Source organism: Camelus dromedarius, chromosome X (genome assembly GCF_036321535.1).
Source record: "Camelus dromedarius isolate mCamDro1 chromosome X, mCamDro1.pat, whole genome shotgun sequence".
Taxonomy (NCBI): domain Eukaryota; kingdom Metazoa; phylum Chordata; class Mammalia; order Artiodactyla; family Camelidae; genus Camelus; species Camelus dromedarius.
Window position 1 is genome coordinate 57184126 of NC_087472.1, and position 26121 is coordinate 57210246.

Genomic DNA, 26121 nt, shown 5'->3' on the forward strand with positions numbered 1-26121 from the left:
CTTAAATAAGAAAAAGTAACTTGCCATGCAAAAAGCAGAGGGAATAGCATCTCAAGCTGAAGGACCTGCAAGTACAAAAGGCCCTGAGAGAAGAGCAAATTTGCAGTATTAGAAGACTGCCAGTGTGGCTGGAATATAGTAAGGGGAGAGTGGTACAAGTTAAGGTTGAAGAGATAGGCAGAGGCCAGATGATGCAAGCCATGGTAAGGAGTTTGGCTTTTATTCTAAGGATGTTGGCAATCCATTGAAGATTTTTAGTGGAGAGTGATGTGATCTGGTTTACATTTTAACAAATTACCTGGCTATTCTGTAGAGAATATATTGTGAGGGGCAAGAATAAAAGCAGAGTGAATAGTTAAGCAACTATTGCAGTTGTCTAAGTTAGAGGTGATGATGGCTTAAACTGGTCAATGGCATTGACCATATCTTTAAAAACATGCTGAAGGACCTAAATGTGTATGTCCCTCTCCCCTCCTCCTTGCCTCAATTATACTCATGTTTTGATCACCTTCCCATTGCTAGAAATAAACACAAAGGTTCTGCTGAAGCAGTAGTTCATTATGTTGAATCAATTATGTGTGCTTAAGGTACGCTACAGATGGAATTATTATATTAGCTCAAATCATTCATAATTTTAGTTATTACACTTAATAATCACATTAAAGAGTCGTACTCTATCAGTGAACACAGAGAAAATGAGAAGGAAAAGAAAGCATCTTTCAACTAAGGGAAATAATGAAAGGAAGGAAAGAGGGAGAGAGGGAGGGAGAAATGATTTTTTATATCATACAAAGTGAAGAGAATTCTGAACTAAGGGTTCAGAAAAACTGTACTAGTCACAGCCTTGCCACTTGCTTGCTGTATAACTTTGTGTGGGTCACTTAATATGGCTCACATTTTTATTTTCCTTATCCATGTAATTGTCAATTGAGCTAATTGTTCTGGAATGTCTCTTCCAGTCTTCAAATTCTTATTCTCAGAACTACTTTCTCTACCATGCTTTAGGAGTTTTATACACCTCATACAATCTAATCTCTGGAGATGGGAGATAAGTTATGAATACTTACTTTCAAATAGGAAAGTTGGAATAAACAGAGGCTTAATGATTTTCCCAAGATAACTTAAGCAGTTGACAGTATAGTTTGTTTCATAATGTAGAATTTTATGATCAGATATCCAAATATGAAAACTTTTCCCTTTACCTTCATTCCCAAAAAATGGCTTTTAAGGTTGATCCAACAGGGGAAAAAATACATACCACATTTTTCTTATGTGATCTCTCTTTTGCTTGGTAACTTGAAATGGGATGAGTGATTACCTGTAATCAGTGTATAACAAATCATTCAGATAGACTAGTATGATGTATTGAGCCCTAACCAGTGCTAACTACCATGTTTTTTCTATAGCTGTAAGATTCTGTGACCGGTGCCATTTGATCAAGCCAGATCGCTGCCACCACTGCTCTGTCTGTGCCATGTAAGTGACAGCCATATTTCCCCTGGGCTGAACTTGGCCACTAATGTTTGCCTAGACAACCAAGTGATTGATCATAACATGTAACCATATCTAGACAAGAGCATTTCCTTTCAATCATACTGAGCACAAATGAGCCAAATACCCTCACAGGGGTGATGATGATTCAAAGTACTGAATAGGAAAGAGAAATAAAACCTCATTTTAAAAATAAAAATTTTATTTTAGAACAGTTTTAGATTTATAGAATTATTGTAAAGATAGTTCTTATATGTCCCACACCGCTTCTCCTAGTATTAATATCTTATATTAATATGGTACGTTTGTTACCATTAATGAACTGACATTGATTTTTTTATGTTTCTTTTAACAATATAGCATTTTTTATTGATTTATAATCATTTTACAATGTTGTGTCAAATTCCAGTGTAGAGCACGATTTTTCAGTTATACATGAACATATATATATTGATTGTCACATTTTTTCTCTGTGCGCTACCATAAGATCTTGTGTATATTTCCCTGTGCTATACAGTATAATCTTGTTTATCTATCCTACAATTTTGAAATCCCGTCTATCCCTTCCCACCCTCTGCCCCCTTGGCAACCACAAGTTTGTATTCTATGTCTGAGTCTGTTTCTGTTTTGTATTTATGCTTTGTTTGTTTGTTTGTTTGTTTTAGAGTCCACATATGAGCGATCTCATATGGTATTTTTCTTTCTCTTTCTGGCTTCCTTCACTTAGAATGACATTCTCCCAAAGTAATAAAATACCTAGGAATAAATCTAACCAAGGAGGTGAAAGAATTATACACAGAAAACTATAAACCATTGATGAAGGAAATTAAAGAAGACTTTAAAAAATGGAAAGATATCCCATGCCCTTGGATTGGAAGAATCAAATTTGTTAAAATGGTTACACTGCCCAAGGCAATCTACAGATTTAATGCAATCCCTATCAAATTACCCAGGACATATTTCACAGAACTAGAACACATCATAATAAAATTTATATGGAACCATCAAAGACATAGAATTGCCAAAGCATTACTGAAGGGAAAGAAAGAGGCTGGAGGAATAACTCTCCCAGACTTCAGACAATACTATAGAGCTGCAGTCATCAAGACAGCATTGTATTGGTACAAAAACAGACATATAGACCAATGGAACAGAATAGAGCCCAGAAATGAACCCACAAACTTTTGGTCAACTCATCTTCGACAAAGGGGGCAAGAATATACAATGGAATAAAGACAGTCTCTTCAGGAAATGGTGTTGGGAAAACTGGACAGCAGCATGTAAATCAGTGAAGCTAGAACACTCCCTTACACCATACACAAAAATCAACTCAAAATGGATCAAAGACTTAAACAGAAGACAAGATACAATAAACCTCCTTGAAGAAAATATAGGCAAAACATTATCTGACATACATCTCAAAAATGTTCTCCTAGAACAGTCTACTCAAGCAATAGAAATAAAAGCAAGATTTTTTATTTTTAACTGAAGTCCATACTCTATTTAGATTTCTTCAGTTTTTCCCTAATTTTCTTTTTATTTTCCAGGAGCCCATCCATGATACCACATAACATTTATTTGTCATGTCTTTTTAGGCTTCTCTTAGCTGTGACGGTTTCTCAGACTTTACTTGTTTTTGATAACCTTGAGAGTTTTTAGAATTGATGGTCGGGTATTTTGTGGAATATCCCTCAGTTGGGACCAGTCTGATATTTTTCTCATGATTAGACTTGGGTAATGTTTTTAGGGGGAGGAAGACCAGAGAAGTAAAGTGCCACTCTCATTATATCATATCAAGGGTACGTAGCATAAAGATGACTTATCACTGCAATGTTAATCTTAACCATCTGGCTGAGGTGGTGTTTGTCAGATTTCTCCACTGTAAAGTTTCTCTTCCTCCACCACCCCACTTCCATACTATAATCTTTGGAAAGAAGTCTCTATATGTAGCCAACACAAAAGAAATGAGGAGTTATACTCCCCCTCCTTGAAGGCAAAGTATCTATATTATTTGGAATTCCTGTACATGAGTGATTGTCTCTTCTCCCTGATTTATTTATTTAATCATTTACTTGTCTCAATATGTAGGCATGGATAAACACTTTATATTTGGGGTTATAACTCAATACTACTTTATTTTGTTACTGAAATTGGTCATTTTGTAAAATCCCATTTTTATGCTAATAAATATAATCTTCATGTCTTTCTTCTTGGGTACTTGTTCCATCCATGTTTCTCTTACCCTTGATTCAAATACAGGCTATAGCCATATGTTTTCTTCTTTACTTTTATTAAACTGAGTAAATAAAATGAGGGGAGATATCTTGGACCTCTTCTGTGTATCAATATCTTAGAGATCTCAACTCCTTTTAAAGGTTGGACTTTTAGACATATAACTTGCTTCCAGCATGATCCTCAAAAGTGGTGTGATTGGTTCATCCTAGGAACAACAGAACACAATAGTTTTGGAGTAGCTATAGTAGAAATCTGGGAATGAGTGTACTGGTACCATGTAAAAATAATGGTGATACCTTGAGTTCAATTCTGAAGTTTATCACACTTTATTCTGTTCCTTTTGTAGGTGTGTATTAAAGATGGACCACCATTGTCCTTGGTATGTCCCTTTGATTCGTTTCTCTCTTCTAATAGGATCAAAGTTGCTCAATAGGCTTACTTTCCTAAGCATAGTTGTAAATTGCCTGTTTATGCTCCCATCATTTACTGAAGTTTGTATTTGTGTGGGTGACAGGGGAGGGGTAAAATTTTAAAGCAAGAATAAATAACCACCAAAGGTAAGGTAGTGAATTCCCAGTGTCTCAGAGCTAATGATCTCTTGTCCATTAGCTATAATAATGAAAGAAAGCACAAAAGTTCTCCTCTTTGACATTATACAATTCAGTTCTGTTGTTAGCTGTCTTGATGTTTGAAATACTCCAGATTATTAGCTTAGGCAGTTCTTCTCCAAATTTTGTATGTCTGTTCTAGAGAATCAGTCTGAAATCATCTAACTATAAAGAGCAACACTATACTAAGTATAGCTGCTGAGTTTGTAGTAGGTTTTCAGCATCCAAGATCCAGGTTGCTTGGGTGTGTCAGGAACCAGTTCAGAACTATTAGGTAGGCCAAGTGTCTCTGTGTCTGTAAATCAAAGGAGAAACAAGTAAGACATGAACTTGTTTTTCCAGTCTGTTCCTATTAAGGGACTTCTATTTCTGTTGAGTTTCTACACAACACATAATGAAGCAACAGCAGTAACATACTTCCATTGTTTAGTTCATTATGTCATTGTGTATCAGTGTGTTCTAAATCAATGGATCCTGATTTTAAATTAGTTTTTCTATTCTTTTTTTTTTAGGGTTAATAACTGCATTGGATTTTCCAACTACAAATTCTTCCTTCAGTTCTTAGCTTATTCTGTTCTCTACTGCCTGTATATTGCTACAACGGTCTTCAGCTATTTCATCAAATACTGGAGAGTAAGTTAAACAATCCTGAAGGATTCCCCACTCAGAACAAACACACTCCTACTCCAATCTGTGATATTGTTCACATTATCTTTTTTCACATTTTGAAGTAGCTAATACTGAAATAATCAGAATGGAAGGCACAAAAATAAGTTTCCCATGTTAAATATTTGGAGATTTAGGAATCCATTATTTAGATTCCAGTTAAATAATTTTCTATCACACATGAATATCTTGTTGGGCCATCAGGAACCTAATCTCTTGACTCTTACTGATTCTTTACAATGTACTTATCCAGTCAAGTTTTTAAAATCTACCTCTTACCAATTATAGGTTTGAAAAATGTTGAAACTAATTCTAAATTCCTAGTTTCTTAAGAAAAATGGCTAACAAAATACTCCTTCATTGTTAGAAAATACTTTCTAATTCCCTGTTCAAAGGAGAGCTTCAAAGTTCCTACTGGACAGAAAGATTCATTGACTCATTCACTCATTCATTGACACAAAAGACCAAAATGAAGATAGTGAGTCTTCTTTGAACTTTGTATGACAAACCCTGGATTGGGAATTAGGAGAACTGTGTTCTAATACTGGTTCTGCCATCTGCTTCACTGGCTCATTGCCAAGATCAAATGAAACAGATGTTGAAAGTACTTTACCTTTCAAAATGTGAGTCCAATAATTATAATGAAATCTTAAAAAAACCCCTATTTTCACTTTTCTTATACTCGAAGGTATCAGTTATATCTATTATTTCCAAAAGAATTGAAGGCAGATTTTCAGTTTACATATGCGTACAGGGTCTGGCGGCAGTAGAGTGATTTTTTTTTTTTAATTTCATGCCAATGGACTTCAGAAGACATCTTCCCCACAACCACACTACAGTTACTAAGAAAGACATCATAACCTTCCATGATGAGCCATGATGATGAAGGTTGTCCAAACTGTCCCCGAATAGCAAAAAAACATGTGAGCAGAGTTACTAGTTATTACTTTAGGAATTGCACAAGAGCCTATGTAACAGCAATATCTCACCTCAGGTGGAGAGGTAAAGTACGTAAATCCTGTGACTAGAATATAGATTATAACAAATGGAGAGAAAAAGAGAAAGGCAAGGCATTAAGAACATGAATAGCTGAGAATATTTAAATTATTAATCAGTAATTTGATCCCTACTAGTGTAAAAATATAGTGTAGAAAATTTTAGTGATATGGGCTTTCCACTCTCCCTTCAACTTGCTTAATCAATTCAGATATTTAATAACTTTAAGAATCAGGAATTATATAATGGATATCAAAATCTTCATCTCAGTGATACAAAAATACAAGCAGAAATAAATTTTCTCATAAATTTTCCCCAAGTATAAAATGCTTCATATCTTGGAGTCTCTTTATTGGCCGCTTGCCACATCACAGGATCTCTTATCTATTGCTCAGGTTTCCATGACCTGTTTGGCATTCAATTCACACACTGAGCTACCACCTTGAACTTAAAGAATATCTACTGCATCCAACTCAGCACGGAAAGTGTCAGCCTTGGCCTTCACTGCAGACATTACTTGGTCCTTAACACAGTAGGCTACTCTTTAAGAACTACTCTTTACTGTCATAACAGAATAAACAATGTTGTATTTCACACACTTTGCCTTTGGGCCTCCTAGTCAGCCAATAATCAAGTAACACAATGCCAGCCAGGTGCTGAATGCTTCTTTCATTCTTGAAAGATATCTAGATATGAATTAATCACCAGAAATATGCCAATATCCACAAGCAATATCAGGAGTGAACATAGCCTTGCCCATTTCCTATTCCTTCATTATTTTCTCCACCATAGACTAGCTCATGCTTAACAGACGAGAAGAGAGGAAACCTGTCTTGGCTTGCCCTTATAATGAAAAGGGCTTTGACAGTTCAGAGAAATGCTTCTTTGAAGTCTCTTGAGCTGAGAGCACTTTGGTGTGGTTTAAAGACTGTCTTCTCAGTTTAAATTGAGTCTTCCCTTAAAATGAAAAGTAAACACTGACATATATTTTAAAAGCCATGTGTCAAGGAGACTAGCCATACTCCTAAGAATAGCAACCTCCATTTGTATGATACTTTACCATTTTCAAAGCACTTTCATATCTATTATCTCATCCTCAGCACAATCTTGTAAACTAGGTAAGCAGGAGTTATTAGTCTCATTTAAAGATGATAAAACTGAGGCTCATAATAGTTTAGTGATTTTCTCAGGATCACCCAGCTTGTAAGTTTCATAGTGAGTATTTTAACTTGTCTGACCCTAAGCCCGGTAATCTTAAACACTGCACCATATCCTACTGCCCATTACAGTCCTACTATAAAGAAACTCCAGCTCCTTTGGAATAAAGAATTCAGAAGACTATCAGATCATGGTTCTCCTCTCAATATTAAAGAGTAGCTACTTAGATAGGAAGTTGATATTTGCCTTACAAAAAAAGTAGTAATATACACCTCCCACACTGGGCCATGAATCTCCTCAGAGAGGCTATGAATTATTTTAGAACTAAGATGGTAGTATTAGTCTATCAATATTCCCCTAAACTGTTTCTGGTGGTTTTTGCTTTGAGTAATTTAGTCTGGTTATTTCCTGAGAAGGTAATTTTGAACATACGACCATCACCATCTTCTAACAAAAAAAGTTAAATATTATGGATTAATCAAGGAACAACACAGTAGATATGCTTTGGCAGATAGAAGAGAGTTCTGTAAGAGTAATTGGGGGAGGAAAATGCTTTTAACTCAGCTACTCAGTGTGTGAACTGACCTTACATCAAACCCTCCTGCCCAGCCATTTCCTATTGTCTATTTAAACATGAAATATAGGAAGTGAAATAAATGTGAGCTTTAAAAGCTTTTTAAAAACATACTAAAAAAGTAGAAATTATGAAAGTAAACACCAAGCCAGGCAAAAACCACTACAAAATCTTTCCTATAAATTCAAAACAAAGTGAACAAAAACCAATCAAATTTAGTTTTGGTTCTTAGGCCAAGATTTTGTGGAGGGATCATTTCAAAAGGGAGCTTCACATTAAAGTTCCTGAAGGTCAAAGTCCTTGGGGTAGCTATTTCCTGAGGTGTTCTGCCCCCAGACAAATTTCACCCAAACCACCCCTCAGCTGAAAGTATCAAGTGGTTTATGTCCACTTATCTTCCTTCATCCTTCAAACACATACACTCTGGAAGATTCCTAATGTTTCCTTACATGAAAATTAAAAATGTCCTCTAAGAGAAGGAAAAAAAGTCTGTACTATCTGAATTTGCTAAGGGTTTCAAAGCCTTAACATTCTCCTTCCAAACTGGGGTAGAACCAGATCCTAGTGTTAAGGTCCACTTCAACCAAGAATCACCTTTAACTTTATTCCTTGAGGGCATTTGGAAATATTTCAAAGCAATTCATCACCCCTAAAACAATGATTAGCACAGCAAATGGAGAAATGAAGAAAAGTCATTCTCCCAACTGCTTACTCCAAAATTGAAAATGTTTTCTAAAGTTCTCTTCAAAAGACAAAATGTTACATATCGTGCATGCTATAGAATTTTAGAAAATTCATTCTGGCCTAGGGCTAAATGTTAAAAAAAAAAAAACCTGTTGCCATATGGAAAATAATATGTCCCAGCTAACTGTAAAAAAATCTTTAGCTACCTACTTTTACAATTGCCTATCAAATCTTGCTTGATTTTACTGTCTAAACGGCTGTTTCACAGGATGTAATATATCCGCATGTTCTACTTCAACTATAAAAAAAACAGCCACACAAAATTTGCAGTAGTTTTAAAATCAGGTCACGACTTAAAGATAGAACATTTAAAAATCCTACCTATGTTATTTAACTTTCCTACATATATCACTGGGACATTTTCAACAGACTAACATCCAGTGGAACATGACATGTAAAGTATTCCAGAGTAACCCACCTTGGGACAAGAGGATGAACCGTATCACCTCAAGATGACCTCTAGTCAATGACTCATAGCTTACAAACTAAATGGATGATAGCTTTAAGAGGTTGCATACCAATTATGGGCTGAGTATATCCTTTTCACATTACCTTTTTCTAACTGGTACATTATATACTCTATTTTACACTGAACTGCACTTAAACAAAGATCCATTTTAGGCTGTGTAGGTTGAAAGCATATCCATAGTGAGGTATGGTCATCCACAGAAAACTGTTTTGTAAAACTTTTACAAAGTCTATTTTTTTAATTACAGCTAGACATTCTGTACATGTGAAAAAAGTACTAACCTATATAGAATACTTAGCCAAACCTTACAACTTTAATCCTTTGTTTCTGTTTCTTTATTATTTCTTTTCTAGGGGGAATTACCCAGTGTTCGCTCTAAGTTCCATGTCCTTTTCCTCCTCTTTGTGGCCTGCATGTTTTTTGTCAGCCTTGTGATTCTCTTTGGTTACCATTGTTGGCTTGTCAGCAGAAACAAAACCACCTTAGGTAAGACTGAATATTAGGACTAGAAAAAATAAACATATGAATATATATCCCTGTGACCTTTGGATTGCTCCCAAGGAAGAGAAGAACTTCCAACAAAGCATTATAGCTGTAGTGACATCTCTTTGCCTCCAAAAGGAGACAAATGTAAACACATTCTACCAAACGGGAAAGCCATAGTGAATGACGCTTATAGACTACAGGGAGCACTAGTGATTGAAGTCTCACACAAAACTAAAAATGACCATGTTTTTTGATAGTTCATTCTGGGTAATAGTTCCTCAGATTTACAGCTTAAAAATCACTGCAAGGTGTTCACATAAGGAAGTACAAGGAAGAATCAGTACAGAAGGGGACATCAGAAGGAGGAGGTGAAGGTCAATAAAAATAGAAGAATATAATTTATTGAGCATATCCAAAAACTGAGTCCTGAGAAAGAATCCAAACCAGTAAGTCATTGAACATCTACAGTCATCAAGGAGCTGTGTAGGGACTGTGGGAATGAGATAAGTACACTGAACAAGTAAGTCTCCAGAAAAGGAGCACAAGAAATTAAAATTTTTCTCTGTCCATTACTCTATACTCTGGGCTGTTATTTGGAGAACTATATTTCTAATGGATTCCAGTGCAACATTTTTGTATGGTGAAACAAATATTTACACTGCATACGAATCAATGCATGAGGGTTGAGGAGAAAGTGTCTAAATATTGAATATTTAGTTAAGATAAATTTGAGGAAAGTTTAATGCAAAAGCCATTATGATTTTGGAACTCATTTGCTAATAATGCTAACAGCTAAGAAAGTATTTATTTTCTAAACCAAATATCTATGTAGCAATTAGTTTCTGGGGTGGTACATTAGCATATTTGGCTTAGAAATCAGCCATGAAGTAGAATAGTACTAAAAGCTTCATGATAACGAGTCTGAAAACAAAGAACAAATGGGAAATGGCCAGATGCAGCCAGAGTTCAACAGTGAATGTGTTTGATTAATGGGATAAATGTGTATCTAAAAATAATGTGCACTAACATGGTCCAATTTCTTGTAGTCTTTGAGGTGATTATAGTTCACTCATTGGCATTTTTTTCTGGAGTAAAACTCAATTTCTTGCACTGCAGGCTTCAGTGTGAACATCTTCATTTATGAAATGTTTCAAAACCAAAACAATGTCATTACCATCTCTTTACGTGTCATTACTTTGGTCCCAGTTCTAAAGATAGAGACCATTTAGCTGTTGTTGCTACTTAGATTCAAATAAAGTGCTGTTGCATTTGTTCTTTCACTCCTTACATGCAGTACAAAATATATTCTACCCTCATGACTGCTCAATTATTTCTACCATTACAAGTTTCTTCTGCCTTTTTTTTAAAAAAAGGACAGTACCAATTCTTTGTATTTAATAACAAATTTACTTTGTATTAAAGTGATTAAACTGGTTGTTTACTAATTTAGCAATAACTAAGAATGGGGGGGCCTATGCTACCACAGCAAAAAGATATCATAGAACCAAGTCATATTCATGAAGAATAGTAAAATAATAATGGTCCTGATCGTTGTTCTCTTTCTCTTTTCTTCAACTCCCTTACCATGCCCTAGAGGCCTTCTGTACTCCTGTGTTTACAAGTGGCCCAGAGAAAAATGGGTTCAACCTTGGCTTCATCAAAAATATACAGCAGGTGTTTGGAGATAACAAGAAGTTCTGGTTAATACCTATTGGGTCCAGGTAGGTAATTATTACCACTGAAAGAAGTTGATGCTGGACCATGCCTTGAAGTAGCAAATTCAGTTTCGACTGTATTATGCAGCAGATATCAGTCCAACGTAATACTTTATTCCCCAAGTTTTTCATTTCTAGGTTAGTAAAGATAAGTCAGGAAGTGAGGGCACCATAAAATAGGTATTATCATGCTTTGTTTGTGGAAGTGTAAGCTCATACCTGTCTTTTATAAATGAATTTAGTAAACAACTCTGTTGTTTTTCTTCTGTGTATATTTGTAAATATTTTTAATCACAGTGTACGTATTATTTTGAATTCTACATTTTTCATTTAAAATATAGTAAATATTTCCCCTTAATGTGACATAGTCTTTATTTTTTTATTAAAGTATAGTCAGTTTACAATGTTGTTTCAATTTCTGGTGTAGAGCACATTGCCTCAGTCATACAAAAACATACATATTTTCATTTTCATATTATTTTTACAGTGAGCTACTACAGAATATCAAATATAGTTCCATCTGCTATACAGAATAAACTTGTTTATCTATTCTATATATACCTGTCAGTATCTGCGAATCTAGAACTCCCAATTTATCCCTTCTCACCCCCTTTCCCCCAGTAACCATAAGTTTGTTTTCTTTGTCTGTGAGTCTGTTTCTATTTTATATATAAGTTCATTTGTCTTTTTTTTTTTTTTAGATTCCACATATGACTGATATAATATGGTATTTTTTTTTTCTCCTTCTGGCTTACTTCACTTAGAATGACATTCTCCAGGGACATCCATGTTGCTGCAAATGGCATTATGTTGTTGTTTTTAATGGCTGAATAGTATTCCATTGTATAAATATACCACCTCTTCTTTATCCAGTCATCTGTTGATGGACATTTAGGCCATTTCCTTGTCTTGGCTATTGTAAATAGTGCTGCTATGAACATTGGGGTTTAGGTGTCTTTTTGAGGTAGGATTCCTTCTGGATATATGCCCAGGAGTGGGATTGCTGGATCATATGGTAAGTCTATTTTTAGTCCTTTGAGGAATCTTCATACTGTTTTCCACAACGACTGCACCAGACTACATTCCCACCAACAGTGTAGGAGGGTTCCCTTTCCTACACACTGTCTCCAGCATTTATCATTTGTGGACTTTTGAATGATGGCCATTCTGACTGGTGTGAGGAGATACCTCACTGTAATTTTTATTTTCATTTCTCTGATAATTAGCAATATTGAGCATTTTTTCATGTGCCTATTGGCCATTCATATGTCTTTATTGGAGAATAGCTTGTTTAGATCTTCTGCCCATTTTTAGATTGGGTTGTTTGTTTTTTTCATATTAAGTCATATGAGCTGTTTATGTATTCTGGAAATCAAGCCCTTGCCAGTCTCATTTTTGCAAATATTTTCTCCCATTCCATAGATTGTCTTTTTGTTTTACTTATGGTTTCCTTTACTGTGCAAAAGCTTGTAAGTTTAATTAGGTCCCATTTGTTTATTTTTGTTTTTATTTCTATTGCTAGGAGAACACTGCTGAGTGTTCTGTGTGAGATAATGTTTTGCCTATGTTTTCTTCTAGGAGATTTATTGTGTCTTGTCTTATGTTTAAGTCTTTAAGCCATTTAGAGGTTTTTTTGTGTATGGTGTGAGGGAGTATTCTAACTTCATTGATTTGCATGCAGTTGTCCAGTTTCCCAGCACCATTTGCTGAAGATACTGTCTTTATTCCATTGTATATTCTTGTCTTCTTTGTCAAAGATTAATTGACCAAAAGTTTGTGTGTTCATTTCTGAGCTCTCTATTCAGTTCCATTGATCCATATGTCTGTTTCTGTATCAATACTATGCTGTTTTGATTACTGTAGCTCTGTAGTATTGTCTGAAGTCTGGGAGGGTTATTCCTCCAGCTTCATTATTTTTCTTCAGTAATGCTTTGGCAATTCTGGGTCTTTTGTGATTCCATATAAATTTTAATATGATGTGTTATAGTTCTGTGAAATATGTCCTGGGTGATTTGATAGAGATTGCATTAAATCTGTAGATTGCCTTCAACATTATGGCCATTTTAACAAAATTGATTCTTCCAATGCAACAGCATGGAATATCTTTCCATTTCTTTAGGCCTTCTTTAATTTCCTTAATCAGTGTTTTGTAGTTCCCCATGTTTAAGTCTTTCACCTTCTTGGTCATATTTATTTCTAGGTATTTTATTACTTTGGGTGCAATTTTAAAAGGCATTGTTTCTTTACTTTCTTTTCCTGTTGATTCATCATTAGTGTAAAGAAATGCAACTGATTTTTTACATTAATCTTGTATCCTGCTAACCTCCTGCTAACCTGCTGAATTCTTTTATTAGCTATAGTAGATTTTGTGTGGGACTCTTAGAGTTTTCTATATATAGTATCATGTCATCTGCATATAGTGACAGTTTTACCTCTTCTTTCCCAATTTGGATCCCTATTATTTCTTTTTCTTGCCTGATTGTTGTAGCTAGGACTTCCAAGACTATGTTGAATAGAAGTGGTGAGAGTGGACAACCTGTGACATAGTCTTTATAGCCATTACTTTTGACTACATCTTATTCCATCTAGTTGGGAAATTTTATATATATATATATTAAATTATATTAATATAATTATATATATTAAATTAAATATATATAATTAAAATAAATATATAATTAAATTAAATATATGTATAATTAAATTATATATATATTCCCATATTGTCAGATGTTTAGATTGTTTCCTAATTATTGGCTGGAAATAATGCCATGATGAAAATTTCTGTGCCTAGTTTGTCTCTATCTTTAGGTTAATTCTGAGAAATGGAATTACTGAGACAAAGGACAGGGAGATTCTTATGTTTTTTTGATATATACAAATATATACATAAGAAAAACAACAGAGGGGAAATATATCCCCAAAATGCTGTAAGTGGTATAGGCAGTAGTCTTAGAAATTATTTTCCTTGTCTCCATATTTCATATTTTGGGTGTAAATGCTTATATTACTTTTATGAAGAAAAAAGTTTTTTTTTTAATTTAAGCAAGAACAAACATTGATTTCAAGACTGCAGATAATTTTTAGAACTGCAACAGAAATGAAGGGAAAGCAATGAAGGAGAGATAAGCTTGTGTGTTATGAGTGACTTCATGAATCTGATTAAACTACTATCAGCTAAACTAGCTCTGTGGGAGAGCTTATTTATACCCTTCTTACAGTCCCCTTTAGATCCATTCCTCAGATAGGGATACATCCAAGTGTTCACTTATTTGAGGAAATTTTGCTGGAGCAGGGTAGTAATTAAGGAAAATTTTATCCTCATCACATATCACCCTGATAGTTCCTCTGTACCAGTTAGTGTTTTACAGTCTCACTTATTTAAGAGCTGTGGGATATCCTACTGTCCTGGCTATAAATCACAAGACAAAACTGTGTCAATGGGTAATGTTGATTAATAAATGTTACCAGTAATTATTTACACCCCACTCACACACATATATACACAAACACATACAATCTGTATGCCAAAGGGAGGTCCCAAATGAGTCTTCTCTAGAATAAAGAACAAAAGAAAAATTCAAAGCCCATTCACTTATAATCAGTATAGTTACATCCTCTGTAGAGAATTATCAGTAAAATCTGTCAACTTCCAATTAACCACATTCATGAACAGGAGAAAAGGCATAGGTAATATCAAATGAATAATCCCAAAGTCAGTCAAATATAAATATGGAATGCATTCAGATAAATAGTCAAATGTTCAAACTGTAATCCACTCTAGCAAGGGCCATCTCAGTTCCCTCCAAAGCATCTCATCTGCTAGTGGCCACAGGTTAACCAAGGAGATGGCCCTAGTTATATATCCTATGCCTTAGGATATCTATATCCTATAGATATCTACAAAGTGGATCCCACATGCAGATTCTTGCTCCCAGAATCTGCACTCTTAGAGATGCCTTACTCTATATCTTTCCCCAGCTCCTAATAACCTTTCTGCCATATAAGCCAAATAACAGCATATTCAGACATTATTATTATCTATCACCAATTCACAGTAATTTATCTCCACTGAATTAGATGATTCTGAATCTTCCAAATTTTCTTGAAAATTTAGAACCAAAGCAATAAAATAATGGGTTGTAAATTTCAATCATCATTAAATGATACATATAAAGCTTGCCTTGTGTACATTTTGCCATACTCATCATTGTAAGAAGCAAGTTAAAGAGTTGCTTACAAACAGAAATAGTCAACACTGATGCAGACAAACAAGATATAGAAATTGAGATCACTAGAGCGACTAAATGGTGGTATTGTAAGAGCCTATTCCAACATGGCTTTATCCAGTAAGTTAAGTGGGTTAAATCTTTCTAAGAACCCCCCTCCTATTTCTGATAGGGTTATTACCTTCATAAAAAGTCAATGTCAGCTGCAAGATCTCACTGCCTTCATTTCCCCACCAGCCCTGGTGATGGACACTCCTTCCCTATGAGGTCTATGAATGAGTCACAGAACCCATTGCTAGCAAATGAAGAGCCCTGGGAAGACAATGAGGATGACAACCGAGGTAAGTAGGGTCAGAAGGAAGTCTTTTCTCCAGTCAGCAGACCAAGCATCAATAAAGACTATAACACAACGAGCATAGTGTAGTGAGAAAATAGTGTACAGAAAGATTATATAAGCATGTCAACCTCCTAAGTGCCCTTTGGATGGAGAAGGGCAAGTAGGACCAGATTTGTTTAGCAAATATAGTTGTATTAGGTGGGATTAGATAACAGCTTGGAAGATTCCTTACCAGCTTTGTGATACTATAATTTATAACAAATCTCATAAATCAGGAAACATAATAAACAGTGCTGTGCATGTTTGTAAACAATTCTGCCAGTTGTCACTTGTGGTGCTTCACTTGCATTGATCCAATCAGTGGCTCACCTTTCTCTACCCTAATTCATCCACATTGGATAAATTCTCTTAAATCTCATTCCCATTCCCCTTTAGAATGGTCTAAGTATGCAAAACAATAAGATAGTATTCGGAGGCAAGAATACACATCCATGTAGTATACTTTTCTAAAAGACAGTCCTTAAAGGAAAAATAAGGAAGCAGAACTTTGCCCTCCACCTTTCTCCCACAAGATTATTGAGTTGTCTTGAGATTTCCTGTGAAGAACTAAAAGCTAAGTTTTCATGCCATGTATCCCTATTGCCACTTATTCTCTATGACACCATGTGATGCTGTGCTTACTACTGTGCCTCCAACGTTTGTTAATGTTGTTAATACCAGCTGGTTCTGATAATGCAGTAGCTGACAGAAATTTTTAGTAGGAACTTGTGTTATCACAAATTATACCTGGGATGAATGCAGCTGAATAAGGGCCTGGAAAGGCATTGAGGTGGGGAGTAGAGATGGGAAACAGCGTTTCTAAATGTCTACCTAGTTAGATTTTCTACCTGGAGTCCTTTTGAATAAGGCATTATTACTAAGACTAAGGAAGACAAAACAGTCCCAAATCCAGTCACAAAAGAAAGTATTCTTACCCAGCCGAATAAACTTATAACACAAGCAACTTCTTTACCACCTCCTGCTGACTCTTTATTGAACAATGGACTGTATTTTTACCTACAATCCTTCAGCTGTCAGAGTTTCTGAACAGACTTTTAACTTACAGCAGTTATAAGTAATAAGAACTGTTATTTTGGTGTTAAGAAATTCAAACACTAGTATCAGAGACTTATAGAGTCTTAACCTAGTTTGAAATATCTCCACAGTGGGAAAAAAAAGCTGTTCACATCTGAGCCTTATTTTGACAAGTGGAATACTTTAAGTATAGATGCATCACTACATTACAAGAGATTATTTTCTTGAAGCAGTTCCCAATTCCAGACTTTTTCAAACATATTCAATCATAAAAAAGAGTATACCATTTTATAGTTTACAGAGTACTTTCATGTACTTTTTTCATATCCTTTGCCTCACAACTGTCAGCTGAAGTAGGCATAATTATTAATACCATTCCCATTTTATAACTGAGGAAACTGACATTTGGAGACATTAAATAACTTTTCCAAAATCACATAGCAAGAAAAAGGCAGAACTTGGACTCAAAGAAAGGTATCCTAATTCCAAATCCTGGATTTTTTCCAATATAATATGTCTGTCCTTTGGACAAGTACATTTAAGGCACAGTGCTGTGATTGTATGCCATCTTGTTATATAATGCATCCAACTGCTTCTTACATAAATTGTAAAAATCACTGGCTATAAACTGCCTTTAGCTTTAGCAAGACCACTATACCATCCCAGATATGCGAGGATTTTTTAAAGTCCGTTGAAAGGGATTCTACACCCCTCCTTTATCACCCATTCCAGTATCTAACAAATTTAACTATTAGAAAACTGTACTTTTTCTATAACACAGGTTCTCGTACTGCACTATTTGTCCAACTGATTCTGTGTTATCCTCAGTTGCCCCCATTTTCTGTGCAAAATTGGTCATCTACAAGTAGTCCTTGTACTTTTAACAACTTAGATTCCTGAGGAAGGTGCTGTAAGTTATAATTATGTGTATTGAACTTAATTTCTTTAAGGAATAACATCAGGTTTTATTCCTAGCCCAAAATATAATATTTAGTTTACTATAAATGATGTACTTGTACAAAAGACAATGCAAAATACTCTAAAAGTATATATTGATAAAATATGTAAATATAATGACCTATTAAGCAAATACATAATATCACAGTCAGGAACTATATAAAGTCTTTATTTTCTTTAAAATCCCTGCCTTATTTTAGTACAGCAATGTACAAGGCAAAGAAATACCTTTATGAAGTCAAGAAATTTAGATAGGCTTCTCTGATGAGATTAATGCACAAATGCATAGAAAAATGTGCAAATCAAAAGTGACAGATTGGAGGGATAAATTTGGAATTTGGGATTAACAGATACACACTACTATATATAAAGTAGGTAAACAACAAGGACCTACTGCACAGCACAGGGCACTATATTCAATATCTTGTAATAACCTTTAATAGAAAAGAATCTGATAAAGAATATATATATGTATATATATGCATAACTGAATCACTTTGCTGTACACCTGAAACATTGTAAATCAACTATACTTCAATAAAAAAATAAAATTAAAAAAGTGACAAATCAATGTATTATTCTGAGGAGATTTTAACAGGCATCTTTTAAAGACTTCTAACAGACAGGGCTACATTTAAGCTTTTTGAGGAAATGATGCAGCAATATCTGTTCTATTACTCATTATGAATTTCCCTGTAACTTGCATTAAAAAATCAGAGATTACAAAATAAGTCTTTCTCCTCTATTCAAAATTGGGATCCATTTCTTCCTAACTGGATGAGTGGCCTCTCTGGCCCTACCTGCCACAAATGTCATGAGAATAAAATGGATGTGATTGTCAGGATGAGTCATTTAAATGCAAACTGCTATAAGTCAGAGTTTGCCTGTATATGACCCCCTTGAAGAACCCTCTTGGCCTTCTCAAGAGGAGTAATCCTAGCTCCTTAATATGTTCTTACAGAGGTTATTTCTCAGTATTCTTTTAATCTTTATAGCTCTTGTGACTTTCTGAATGCTTTATGTCCTTTTATTGTTTCAGCAGGTAACAAAGCCTATGCCATTTTCCAGCCATCACCCTTTCAGATTAGTTGCTCAACTATTTGATCATGGACATTTAAGATACAGCATCCCTATAATTCAGAGCAGGTAGCCACAGTCAGTATTCTTTAGGCAGTGAAGATAACAGAGACATTGGCAAAGACTCCAATAACAGAGTAGTTGCTTTTTTTTTTCCATTTGTAAGAGAGAAGAACTCTTTTAACACCACCACTGATTGAATAATGATATTTCCTAGCTCTGGAGAGGTTTTCATCCAGAAACATTTTAGGATAAATAAAAATACAACCCACTTGTTAGGAAAATTTACTTTGCAAGATCTTACCAAGAGGAATGAGAGGTTTGCTTTCATATTGACTCAAATAAGCAACTTCAAGTGACCTGCAGTCTTCATATTGGGGTCCTCCCACAGCGAAGGCCAAATTCAACTATGTAATAATGTATAGTATGATTGACCAGACATCTTCCTACACACACTCCCATGAGGTGTGAATTTGCCTGTATAGGAAGCAAGTCACCTGAGCTCTGGTTGGTAGCCATGAAATTTTTAAGAGTCTAGACTTAACCCTGATACAAAGGGTCAGAGCTTTCCATAGAATAGTTGTCCTACAGTTTACAGGGAACTTCCCAGATTCCCCTGTTCTCTAGGATGAACCTCAACTCATAGTAACCTGCTTTTCAATGTTCCCAAGTCCAAACCCACAGATTGGAATCTTCAAAAATACTGCTAAGAACATCTATTTTGTGGTTATCTGTCAGGAGCTGAACTCAGTTTTGGTTTTGATATAAGTACCAAGGTTAGCATCTTTCAGTTATAACATGATGATCTCTATCCGTTAGCCTTATTTTCTTTATTTCCTAGTAAAGAAGGTAGAACCAGGTCCTTGCCTCCTTCTCACCCAGCTCTTCAACCAGACTGGTTTGAGAATCCAGTAGGGAGTTCCATGTCAGGATCAAGTCCTAGAGTACATAATAATTATGCACAGCCTATTCCAATTACTCCATATCAATGTATTAAGACAAGAAAGTCATTTTAAAAGAATCCAGCAGAAGAAGAACAAAGATTTCCTTAGCTCACCAAAATTGCTTTCTATTCCTAGCTAATGAGACTAAAAATCAACTCTTTAGTTTATTTTGATAATTTTAATTGAGTATATTCCAGGGGGAATATTTTTATCAAGTAAAAAGAATCTCTATATGACAAACAAAAATTTGCTTGAATTTGCTACTACAACTTTCTGGTGTAAATGATAACCAGGGATTAGAAGAATTAAACTCTTTGTCAAATGCTGGACACTTACCCAGGAAAATATTGACTTCAGACTCTAGCATATTATATGCTTTATATATAGCCTAATTTTCTACTTCTTTTTTTAGGTAAAACTTATTTGTATGAGATCATTAGTAACTGCTCAAGTTAGAAGAGATTTCTTATTTATTTTCTATCTGTTAGTTTCTACTGCTGTGGTAAATAATACATTAGGAAAAAGAACAAAAGAAATGGACTAGTATTTGTTGAGAGCATATTAAAGGTATGACATTGAACCCATAAGGAGCACAATGCATTTTTGTCTCTGAACTCAAGGGCCTTACAATTATTTGGGGTGATAAGACACATACATGGAAAGCTATCTAACAACACACAATATAGGATACATTATTGACCAAATAAATAGAACCATAAAGTTTATGTTATAGGAATTCAAAGAAGAGAGTGATTCCTGTGGGCTGGGCTAGTCAGGAAAGACTTTACAGAAGAGATGGAATTTGGGCTTAAAAGATGAGATAGGATTTGGATTTGTGGCAAGAAATGAAACAGCAGTCAAAGGAAAGTCACATGTTATAGTGCATGAGACCCCAAGCTTGATATGAGGGATATGAAGAAAGTAGCCTAGCTCCAGCAAAGAGTTTGAATGTTAAGGGATTGGATGGGAACTGCTTGAAGTCAGGGACCTTATCATCTTCATTTCAGTATTATCTGCAACTCTTTCAAAATAAGGATGCATATAGAAGATGACTGTTAGATTAATTCAGCAAGTAACTTGGTGTTAGATTGGATAAGGCCTTTGATATAAGACTTAAGAACTCTATTCTATGGATAATGGGGAACTAGTGATGATTTTTGAACAGAGGCATGATACGAGGATAATGTTGTTCTAGGAAATGATGAAATGATACTGCTATCAAAGCACACTTCTATTTTATACCAGACATTGCTCTAATCACTGGACCTTCTAAAATGATTTACCTTCTAAAAGGGTAAGAGCCCTTTGCATCATTGGAACTCAGACTCTCTAAGTATATCCTGTATAGAAGACCTCTGGTTCTGAGACCAGAGGCTTTACACATCAAGGGCTTTGTTGTTTAGAAGCATCTCTGGGTGATATTCTGTGCAATCACCTCCCAGTCAGAGACAGCCATTGAGTCTTGTTTGAAGAGAAATTACCTTATCACTTAGTTCTTTGGGTCTAGCAAGACCTCTATGATTATGCCTGAGAAACTTTAAGATATTACTACAGGATTTAGGTGAGATCCTAAGTTAAATTCATGCTTTCTACATTAAAGAATATACTCCTTCAGTGACACCAATGTGCCCTTAATTATTCCCATGCATAGTGGCAATAGGTGGAGCTAACTATAGAAGAGTCCCTGCTCTTAGTCAATTCTTTACCAGCTTTCTGTATAGGAATTCAAGATACATAGGCCTATACTAACATATTACAAACATGGTGTTCCCATGAGTCATATACTTATGATTACACATTTGGGATGATTAGAAGTGTGGCTTTTTTCCAAAAGTCTGTTTTCTCTCATTCTTACATATATGAGACAGTACTATTCTGGGGAAGAATGTCTGGCTGGTTGACCAAGAATCTACAGGAAAAAAGAGAAGGGAAATGGAGAAATTAACAATTTGTTAAATTTATTTGAGGAGATAAGACAGGCACAAAATGTTGACTGACAAAATACAATACAGGATATTATGTTGACTAAATGAGTAGAACCATAAAGTTTGCGCTACAGGAACTTAAGGATTGCTGTAGGCTGATCTGGTAAGGAAAGCATTTAAAGAGAGGGTAGAATTTGGGCATTAAAGGTTAGATAAGGGAGAGGGTATAGCTCAGTGATAGAGTATGTGCTTAGCATGCACAAGGTCCTGGGTTCAATCTTCAGTACCTCCATTAAAAACAGTAAATAATAATAATAATAAACAAACCTAATTACCTCCCCCTCCCTCTACAAAAAAATATTAGATAGGATTTGGATTGGTGGCAAAGAATGAAGAGGCAGAAGATACAAGGGTAGTCACAAATAACGCATGAGACTCCAAGCCAAGTGATGAAGAAAGTAACCTGGCTCTCACAAAGAGTTTGGATGGTAAGGAACTGGATAGGGACTCTTGAAGTTAGAGACCTCATTACCTTCATTTCATTATTTCCTGCAACCCCAGCAAAATAAGGTGACATATAGACGATTGTTTGAATCAAAGGATACAATGAACATTTATTGAATGACTATTATATGCCAGGTGATTTACAGGCATTATCACATTTAAGAGTCATAATCACTTTGTAAGTTGTAAATATTAAATTACCTCATTTTATAGATGAGGAAACTCAAGCACAGAGAAGCCCAAAGTCACCCAGTCAGTGATAGAATCTGGCTCCAAAGGCCAAACCCTTAACCACTATACCACCCAGTGTGTCTCCTTTGTTTTTATTTACTTTTCAGTTTGTAGATCTTTTTAAGGTCCATTTGAAAGAAAATGTCTTAGTTCCTGTGCATCTTTCATCAGAAATAGAATGATGGAAAAAAAATAGATAAAGCTCTGGCATGGGAATCATTTCCCAGTTCTTCCACTAGGTTCACTGTGTTACTTTTGGAAAGTCTCTTCACTTCTCTGGACCTCAGTTTCAATTCCATGATCTCTAAGCTATCTTCAGCTCTAAGTTGTGATGTTCTATGATCTCATCTGATCCTGAGGAGTCAAAAGTCAAGCTGAATAATCTTTCACCAAATGGCTCTTTTCCTTCTGAAGAAGAAATATTATATATTAGAGGCCACTATAAACTTACATTATTAATATATTTTCATATTCTAGAACCAGATTTCTTTCTTCAAGTATCCTCTTTAGGTACACCAGTTGTTCCCTCTTATAACTTCCACCTAGCATGTTGACCACCAGGCTTTAAACAACCTGCTCTCACATTTGTCATTTGCCTTTACTCAAGGGTAAAAATTTTAGGTCTCATCACTGAAAACATCAAACATAGTACACTGAGTTAGGGAGGGGCTAATCTTTTGGGTAGCTAGGTATTTTCCAAGGGACTATTTCCTCCTATTCCTAGATAAGAAGGCAGTGGCTATGCCCTTAGCTCTTGGAAAATGTACCTTATGCAGTAATATCTTGGATGTTCTTTTTAAATTTTTTTAAATTATAGTCATTTTACAATGTTGTGTCAATTTCTGGTGTATAGCATAATGTTTCAGTCATACATTAATATACATATATTCCTTTTCATATTCTTATTCATTATACGCTATTACAAGATATTGAATATAGTTCCCTGTGCTATACAGGAGAAACCTGTTCATCTATTTTATCAATAGTAGTTAGTATCTGCAAATTTCGAACTCCCAATTTATCCCTTCCCACTCCCTTTTCCCCGATAACAATAAGTTTGCTTTCTATGTCTGAGTCTGTTTCTGTTTTGTAAATAAGTTTATCTTTTTTTTTTTAGATTACACATATAAGTGCTATCATATGGTATTTTTCTTTCTCTTTCTGGCTTACTTCACTTAGAATGACAGTCTCCAGGTCCATCCATTTTGCAGTAAATAACAATATTTTATTTTTATGGCTGAGTGGTATTCCATTGTATATATATACCACAACCTCTTTATCCAGTCATCTGTTGATGGACATTTAGGTTGCTTCTAAGTCTTGCCTATGGTAAATAGTGCTGCTGTGAACACTGGGGTGCATGCATCTTTTTGAATTAGTTTCCTCTGGATATATGCCCAGGAGTGGGATTGTTGGATTGAATGGTAAGTCTATTCCTAGTCTTTTGAGGAATCTCCATACTGCTTTCCATAATGTCTGCATCAAACTACATTCCCACCAGCAGTGTAGGAAGATTCCCTTTTCTCCACAGCCTCTCCAGTATTTATCGTTAGTGGACTTTTGAATGATGGACATTCTAACTGGCATGAAGTGATACATCATTGTAGTTTTGATTTACATGTCTCTGATAATTAGCGATATTGAGCATTTTTTCATGTGCCTATTGGCCATTTGTATGTCTTCATTGGAGAATTGCTTGTTTAGGTCTTCTGCCCATTTCTGGATTGGGTTGTTTGTTTTTTTCCTATTAAGTTGTATGTGCTGTTCATATATTCTGGAAATCAAGCCCTTGTCAGTCTCATCTTTTGCAAATATTCTCTCCAATTCCATAGGTTGTCTTTTTGTTTTGCTTATGGTTTCCTTTGTTGTACAAAAGCTTGTAAGTTTAATTAGGTCCCATTTGTTTATTTTTGCTTTTATTTCTGTTGCCTGGAGACTACCCTAGGAGAACATTGCTAAGATTTATGTGAGAAAATATTTTGCCTATAATTTCTTTTTTTTGAAGGGGTCTTATTTATTAATTTATTTATTTTTAACTGAAGTACAGTCAGCTACAATGTATCAATCTATAGTGTACAGCACAATATCCCAGTCATGCATATACATGCATACATTCACATATTTTTTTCCACTAGAAGTTATTACAAGATATTGAACATAGTTCCTGGTGCTATATAGAAGAACCTTTTTTAAAATCTATTTTTATGTACAGTGGCTAACATTTGTAAATCTCAAACTCCCAAATTTATCCCTTCCCACACCCTTTCCCCAGTAACCATAAGATTGTTTACTAAGTCTACAAGTCTGTTTCTGTTTTGTAGATGAATTCATAGTGTCCTTTTTTTTTTCAGATTCCAAATATGAGTGATATCATGTGGCATTTTTCTTTCTTTTTCTTGCTTACTTCACTTAGAATGACATTCTCCAGGACCATCCATGTTGCTGCAAATGGCATTATTTTATTCTTTTTTATGACAGAGTAGTATTACATTGTGTAAATATTCCACAACTTCTTTGTCCAGCCATCTGTTGATGGACATTTAGGTTGCTTCCATGTCTTGGCTATTGTATATATCGCTGCTATAAACATTGGGGTGCATGTATCTTTTCACATTAGAGTTCCCTCTGGATATATGCCCAGGAGTGGGATTGTTGGATTGAATGGTAAGTCTATTCCTAGTCTTTTGAGGAATCTCCATACTGCTTTCCATAATGTCTGCATCAAACTACATTCCCACCAGCAGTGTAGGAAGATTCCCTTTTCTCCACAGCCTCTCCAGTATTTATCGTTAGTGGACTTTTGAATGATGGTCATTCTGAATGGTGTGAGGTGATACTTCACTGTAGTTTTGATTTGCATTTCTCTGATAATTAGTGATATTGAGCATTTTTTCACATGCTTATTGACCATTCGTATGTCTTCATTGGAGAATTGCTTGTTTAGGTCCTTCTGCCCATTTTTCAATTGGGTTGTATTTTGTTATTAAGTTGTATGATCTATTTATATATTCTGGAAATTAAGCCTTTGTCAGTTGCATCATTTGAAAATATTTTCTCCCATTCCTTAGGTTGTCATTTTGTTTTGCTTATGCCTATGTTTTCTTCTAGGAGTTTTATAGTGTCTTGTCTTATATTTAAGTCTTTATGACATTTTGAGTTTATTTTTGTGTATGGTGTGAGGGAGTGATCTAATTTCATTGATGTACATGTGGCTGTTCAGTTTTCCCAACACCCCTTGTGAAGAGACTATCTTTTCTCCATGGTTTTTCTTGCCTTCTTTGTCAAAGATTAATTGACTGTAAGTGTGTGGGTTTTTTTCTGGGCTCTCTATTCTTTTCCATTGATCCTTTATGTTTGTTTTTGTGCCAATACCACACTATTTTGATTGCTGTAGTTCTGTATTATTTCCTGAAGTCTTGGAGGGTTATTCTTCTAACCTCATTCTTTTTCTTCAGTATTGCTTTGGCAATTTTGGATCTTCTGTGATTCCATATAAATTTTAGGATCACTTTTTCTAGTTTTGTGAAAAATGTCTGGGGTAATTTGATAGGGATCATATTAAATCTGTAGATTGCTTTGTGCAATGTGGCCATTTTAACAATATTAATTCTTCCAGTCCAAGAGTATGGGATATCTTTCTATTTCTTTAAATTATCTTTAATTTTCTTAGTCAGTGTTTTGTAGTTCCCCAAGTATAAGTC

At 35.0% G+C, this 26121-nt stretch overlaps 1 protein-coding gene across 2 annotated transcripts in view; it reads left to right on the top strand.

Annotated features, from left to right (window-relative positions):
• Window positions 1–26121, top strand: part of ZDHHC15 (zinc finger DHHC-type palmitoyltransferase 15) — a 111488-nt gene that overhangs the window by 65541 nt on the left and 19826 nt on the right. For both annotated transcript variants that reach the window (XM_064483026.1, XM_064483025.1), the window contains exons 5-10: window positions 1407–1476; window positions 4073–4105; window positions 4847–4967; window positions 9295–9427; window positions 11022–11148; window positions 15609–15712. In XM_064483026.1, coding sequence (XP_064339096.1) covers window positions 1407–1476; window positions 4073–4105; window positions 4847–4967; window positions 9295–9427; window positions 11022–11148; window positions 15609–15712 — 588 coding nt within the window. The remainder of the gene's footprint in view (window positions 1–1406; window positions 1477–4072; window positions 4106–4846; window positions 4968–9294; window positions 9428–11021; window positions 11149–15608; window positions 15713–26121) is intronic.